Source organism: Thermobia domestica, chromosome 5, assembly GCF_964235325.1.
Source record: "Thermobia domestica chromosome 5, izTheDome1.hap1.1, whole genome shotgun sequence".
In the NCBI taxonomy this organism is placed as follows: Eukaryota; Metazoa; Arthropoda; class Insecta; order Zygentoma; family Lepismatidae; genus Thermobia; species Thermobia domestica.
The window spans coordinates 276,514,484-276,521,635 of NC_137458.1; the positions used below are offsets into that span (position 1 = coordinate 276,514,484).

The 7,152-nt window shown below is 36.0% G+C and overlaps 1 protein-coding gene across 1 annotated transcript; it reads right to left on the minus strand.

The window, feature by feature from the left end:
• Window positions 1-301: 301 nt before the first annotated feature.
• On the minus strand, window positions 302-5,960 carry LOC145686634 (uncharacterized). Its single transcript, XM_081760101.1, has 2 exons — window positions 5,816-5,960; window positions 302-924 (listed from the first exon to the last, which is right to left on the minus strand). Exons 1-2 carry the CDS (start codon window positions 5,825-5,827, stop codon window positions 529-531), a joined length of 408 nt encoding a protein of 135 aa, XP_081616227.1. The 5' UTR covers window positions 5,828-5,960; the 3' UTR covers window positions 302-528.
• Between the last annotated feature and the right edge of the window lie 1,192 nt (window positions 5,961-7,152).

The window sequence follows — 7,152 nt, forward strand, 5'->3', positions numbered from 1 at the left end:
ACTTACAACATATTTTCTTTCATTAATTCCGAAAGCTTAATACTCGATTCTCACGTTAAGATTGCATTGCATTTACCATAAATTTAATGGATTTTGTTACACAAGTTAGGATTTTGTTACCTAGGGTTTTATATGACAATGAATAAGTCAACATGTTATAAATTAACATGTGAGGCAAAGGATAAGTACGCATGGGAGGTCATGCGGAAGAAAACAATAAATCGGAGACAGTAGTGTCATTTTCTGTAACATTATTCTCAGCGGATCTGAAAGGTAACTTATGTCTTTATTAATCAAACTATTCTCTCTGGAAATAATTTATTTTTTTTCTTTGATGGTTTGGAGATATGGAAACTGCTTACAAATTTATGCAATTGAAATACTGTTTGAACTAATGTTAAAAGCATGTACATTTAACATAAATTAATTATCTCATGTACATGCGATAACATGTATTTGTACCTACAGGTTCTAGTTCTATTATATCAGTACAGTTGGAAAAGATGCGGATGTGGTTGTTAATATTATTTAACGACCAAATCCACCACCGAAGCCGCCAGCTCCTCCAAATCCTCCAATACTGCTTCCACCGAATCCTCCGCCAAATCCACCAAGACCACCGCCAAATCCACCAAGTCCACCTCCATATCCACCAAGTCCACCGCCATATCCACCAAGTCCACCGCCAAATCCTCCAAGTCCACCACCAAATCCACCAAGTCCACCTCCGAATCCACCAATTCCACCGCCAAATCCTCCAATTCCTCTTCCAAATCCGCCGCCGAATCCACCAATTCCACTGCCAATTCCTCCAAATCCTCCGCTACCACCTCCAATTCCGCCGCCGATGCCACCAAAACCACGTTTCTCTACAGTTACACCTTGGGAACTGGTGATGGCGATGGCCATTAAAATGAAACTGGCCTAAAAGAAAATAAGAATTCATTGTTATCATATATCTTTATGCAGTACAAGTATTATCAATATTTTGCTATTGTGGCTTATTTTCAGTACATGATTTGGTAATATAATCTGCATACTGTCATTACGTTAACAGACTACTTCACTTTGTCGCTAGTAACTATAATAAATACCACTGTGTGTTGCTACTATTTATAAAATAAAATCGATTTGAATAATATGTCGTCAGCTTTTTCTTTTTTGGTTTTAAAAATTCTAAGTTAATTGATAGTAGGTAATAAGTATCCCAATTACTTCATGATGCTAACTCAACCAAGAAGCCTGTAACCTTAAGAGGTAATGAACTCTGTTCTTATGGAGAAACTTGCCTACATCAAAGAAAATGAAATGAAATGAAATCTTTAAGTTTTACGTTCTACGGTTATGCCGGTTAGGCTAAAGGAGACGGTGATGATGAGAGATGAGTGAAATGGTGAAATTAAGAAAGTGGGAGGAAACGGGAGAACCCCGAGAAAACCCACGAGCACTGTGTTTGTCCACCACAAAGTCCAAACGGCGCGAGCTGAGATCGAAACAGGGACCCCAAGCACCGGAGGTGAATGCTCTACCACTGAGCCACCGCGCCCCCTGCCTACATCAAAGAATGTCGAGATATTGAAATTTGGATTCAAGTGAATAGTAATGAGAGTTAAAAGATTGTATAAGCGTTAGGATGAACAAGAAATACACCCGCCGGGAAAATGTGACAGAGTTTGACGGCTCAAATATTATATTTGCCCTTTAATTTGGGTAAAAATGAATAATGTTTCTATAAGTTAAGCCCTGTATCTGTTTCAATATTGTGTTCACTTTTTGGAGGGTTTGGTGCATTTGGGTAGATTGTTCAGCTCTGCTGTGATAGGTCTCCAATCCATGTGAGTTTGAGGTGGACAACATCGTGTCAGTGGGATTTTTTGTAAGGTTCTCCCGTTTCCTTCAATAATCACCAAAAAATCCTTCAATGGTCATCTTAGTTTCGTTAATCTTCCGTTTCCTTTCGCCTACAGAGCATAATTGTGGGATACAAACCTGAAAGACTTAATGCTTTTTGTATTTAACTCTTTAATATGTATATGTATTTCATAATGATAAAGTATTCCATTTAAGTTTTATTAACGAAATTATTAAGACGCCCACTTTTGTCACTTACCGTTACTGTAAATCTCAGACACGTACATTGTGAAATCAAAACTAAATTTAGAAATCTTATAACATTTTCAGGGGATTTTTCCTTAGAGTTTAGATTGTGTAGTTTCAACGACTATTCTTCATCAATGAATGTCATAATTTTCACGTAACATTCTTTTGGCTTCTTGCCATTTTACTCATATAGGTTTATTTAAAAGGAAAGGTCAACGTTAGATTCTAGCGGTAGAGATCACTAAACCTGTAGATCAGAATCAATTCGAACAGTTCTTTTCTCTTGTAGTTTAACAGTATATGATAAGCAGACTAATATGTTTCTCTATTCCGAAAAACAGATCGTCACTCTTTTTTTTTTTAAGCAAACTTTTGTAAGTACGCATTGAATTTTAAACATAGCCTATCAGCTGTCTCGTCACTTACTTTCTTATCTCTCAACCTAATGTTTAATAACAGATTTATTTCAATATTTTTGTTCTAAATAGCATTAGAGAAAGTTTGACTAAGCTCAAACAACTCCAAATTTGATAGTCCATAATTCTAGAAATAAAGGATTATAGACCATTATATTTCCCATGCGTAATAAGCTCGTTAAGATCTATCGACGCTAAGTAGTTACCACAATCATAATCGGATAAGTTTCGTCGACCGTGTATGACTAACCTTATCGTTAAGTACCTAAGAGACTCGACGAGACGAAGTGGTCTCACTTTAGAGGTCTGCACGGACTCGGGTCGTAAATTTTTAAATATACGACCATATTTCTCAGGCCTTTTCAGGCCTATCTTTGTAAATGAAATGGAATGAAATCTTTAAGTTTTACGTCTCACAGTTATGCCAGTTAGGCTAAAGGAGACGGTGATGATGAGAAATGAATGAAACGGTGGAATAAGAAAGTGGGAGAAAAAGGGAGAACCTCGAAAAACCCACGAGCTCGGTGTTTGTCCACCACAAAGCACACGGCGCGAGCTGGGATCGAACCAGGGAACCCAAGCACCGGAGATGAACGCGGTACTACTGAGCCACCGCCCCCTATTATCTTTGTAAATATACTGTACGAGTATAATGATATTTATTGGACCGTTCTTTCTTGAGATCTTTTAAAGCACAACTTCAAAATTAAACCTCTAATTGCAAATAAAAATGCAATTTTGAGTTCATTATTAAGTTTCTGTAATTAGGGCTCATTTTGGGCTCATTTGGTTATCGGACGAGCTCGAGCCGGGCTCGGGCCTAAATGCTAAAACATTTTTCGGAGCCGTGTCGGGCCTCACATTATAAATTCATGGGTCTCGGGCTGAAAATTCCGGCCCATTCAGACCTCTACCTCGCGTAAAGTAGTCGCTACCACTCTTATCTTTGGTCCGAGCTGCCTCGGGTTCGACTCCCCTTAAGGACACTCGGTTGAAAAGGTGTAACAGCTTTTTTTTCTAGACCAGCCATCCTGCGTGGCGTTTTTCCTGGGTTTTTCTCATTTACGCAAGGCAAATACCGGATGGTACCTGAGAGAATAGTCCCAGGCTGTTTCCTTCCCCATTCCTTCCTTGGTCTCCAATTCCCCGGAGAGTGTGATCGCCGAGAAACGTCATCCCTCATGTGTGACGGGCTAACATGCCCATAGATATCAAAAGTCCAAATCCTAATTTTAATAGCAAGTGACGAGGCGGAATGTTCGTGACGAAAGAGAGAGAGAGAGGGAGGGAGAGAGCTTACAATATATATCGTCGCAAGAGAACGTAACTCAATTTTCGTAGGTTTACAGGTGAGACGACAAAAGTATTTTCTTAGAAAGATGTGTTTTTAATAAGATGGTAATTGAGCTACATTACAACAGATGATCGACAAGGAAAACAGATGGCGTTACGTTACATTTACATCAAGTGAGGCTTTCAAAATCGTGTCCAAACATGAAGAAAACGAAAACCGCATTTTTAAAGTTACGTTGTTCTGGTTCTCATGCGACGATATATACCACACCGTTTCGAGGCCGAGATAGACTCATTCTTTTCTCGCTTAGAAACTCTACTTTTTATAAGTGAAAAATTGCAGGAAGGACGAAAATTGGTGAACTGAAGTAAACAGATAAATTAAAATTACGAATACTATTTATGAAATAACTCGTTATTGAGTTAGTACACAGATCCTACTTGCAAACGTCAATCAGTCCTCCCACATGAAGCTATCTGACTTGCAATAGTTTCAAGAGGCCGGTTCTTTCACAAAAATGTCCATCATGTGAGACACAATGAGATGAAATAATAAGCAAAAGGTGTTTCACTTACATGTTCAATATGCTTTCCAAACGTATGAAATGATGTATAGATAAAAATATAAAACAAATCCTCTCACCCTATCACTTCAACAGCATATGATAATACAAAAATTCACAGAACCATTGCTGTAAAGAACTTTTTTTCTAAAATTACATTACATTCTGATCTTAAGTTTCAAACCAAAATATTCTTTTAAAAAAAGGTAACTTGTTATTTTCAAAGTTGTTGATCAAATTTGAGAAGTAAATTGATTTAAAATTAATATGATGTTAACATTAGTATTGCCAACAGACGAAACGAGGCATAATTTTCATACTGAGATACGACATGAGATAGAGGTCTTCCAGTAGACGATATATAACTTTCACATGAACGATATATAACTTTCTAGAGATGAACCTTAACTCTTGCCTCCTAGCGAACTTTCGTTAAAGATTCTTTAGAAAAAACAATTAATCGAGAGAGGACAGATTAATTATTAGTGAGCTTCCTCCATAATCGAGAGATCTCGCCTTCTGATACTACTTTTGCTTATCCTGAAATTTTTCTATGGTTTTCCCTTAGTCCCATTAGGCAAATACCGTGATGATATGCTTAATTTGAAATCCCTGTAGACTTCCTTCCATTTTTTTTTAAACATGATACATTTTTATTTGTTTTTCAATGGAAAAGAGTTATACTATTTGGAACTCATTAATAAAAAAATAAAATATGTTACAGCTTTTCCTTTCAATTTTCTTAATTAACTCAAAATACTTACATTATAGTCAAATTTATACCAATTATAAAATTATAACAATCTGTTAAAATATATTAATGTACTAATCGTTTAAGGAAGCACGATGTATAAATGATAGAGAGAGATAATTTCTGGTAACAATGTTCCCTGGTTCGATTCTAGAATGTGGAATTTGTGGTAGATAACATAGTGTCCGTGGTTTTTCCAGGGGTTCTCTCGTTTCCTCCAACATACCCATTTCACCAATCATTTCAACATGATCATTTTCATCCCCTTTAGCCAAAAAGGCATAATCATTACACATTATTTTAAAAAAAAATATCACTTCTTTTAGAATAAACCTATATCTTATGGATAAATACAATCTTACATCGCACTAACAACCGCCGTCTAATACCCAACAAGAAATCGAAAGATAGGACAGAGAGGTCAGTTTTCAGTGCTTTCAAGTGTGAAAGTGTGATTTCAGAAACAGAAAATATTTAAAAGCTTAACTAGACTTTATTTTTACGCAGCAAATGAAACTAGTGTTATACAGTTTTAAATACACTTTTTTCTCAGTATTGCTCCTCAACTACAGATTCGAGAACTACTGTCTATATCATATATTATTTTACTATCTATACCATATATAGATATTACTACTATTATTATTATGTTACAATGACCCTTATGAAACAACACTTGTAGCCATACTTACGAGAAGATTCATTTTGAAGTTCTTGTTGCTAGTTGATTCAGAAAAGATCTGATAATGATTAACAAGAAGTTCGATGTTTATATATTCGATTGAAAGGTCCTCGAAAACCAAACTTTCTAGTGTTTTCTTTCCGGAAATGCGTTGCTTTCGAAAGAAACTACACATTTGTAGTAGCCTGGAAACTGAACATCTTTATCGCCACACTTCCAGGCGATCACGATGCGTAAAAAATTTTCATCATCTACCGCATTTTATATTAAAGTAATCCATGGATGAATTACGCGAGGATATGGAAAAAATTATAAAGAGAAAATATTATATATGTACTTCCCAAATGTTTATGCTGTAAGACTATTAAGTTAGGTCAGGCTCTGTAGTAGTTTATATAATTATTAAATTCCATTTTAACTTCATTATTCTTTGAATCACAAGTGTGAAAACGGTTTTAAATGTAAACATGCTCATTGTTTACAGGTAATTAGTCAACAATTTACCGACACGTGTATTTCATCGAAAAGTTCGAAAAAAAAAATTCGATTCCATTAAAGCTAAAGCAAAGTAGTTACAATGTAGAACGTTGAATAGTAGACATGCAATGGGAGCATGTAGCCACAAGCGGGCATGCTTTCTTCTTTTGAATGTTACATAAATATTTGGAAAGAGGGCAGGAAACTGTCTTTATTCTCTGTTTTATATTCCTTAACTTAAATATATATTCACTCTTAACAATATTGTGTATCCATTTTCTATTTCCTACGAGCCATAGCGACATTTACTGACTGTAAAACATGAAGTATATTTCAATGATTATGTTATGCACCATTTCATTTCTTTACAGAAACAGGCGGGAGCCCACGTGGTTCGGATTCCACGTTAATCAGTAGGTCCACGTCTCATATAGCCTGGATTCTAAAAAGGGACGTTAAACTCAAAATCAATTAATCAATCTTCCCAGAAACAAAAGAACAATAGTACTTGTACCGATTATGGCCCAGGTTCCTAATATGGCCCACCCACCATATCTCTGCAGATTTACGTTGGTGCTACTAGATTACAATATAAACTATGTCCTCATGGCAAGCGTAAACATATTTGCGTAATAGCATTTACATACATTACAATAGTTTATATTGTAATCTAGTAGCACCAACGTAAATCTGTAGAGATATGGTGGGTTGGCCATATTAGGGACCCGGGCCATAATCGGTACAAGTACCATATTACATTCCGTAGAAGCATTTGTAATGAAATAACAAACGAATGTTCGATACTTCTTCATTTAGCAACATTAAAACCCTCAAGTGGTTGCTTCTTTCACCTGCTGGTGATTTCAAAGT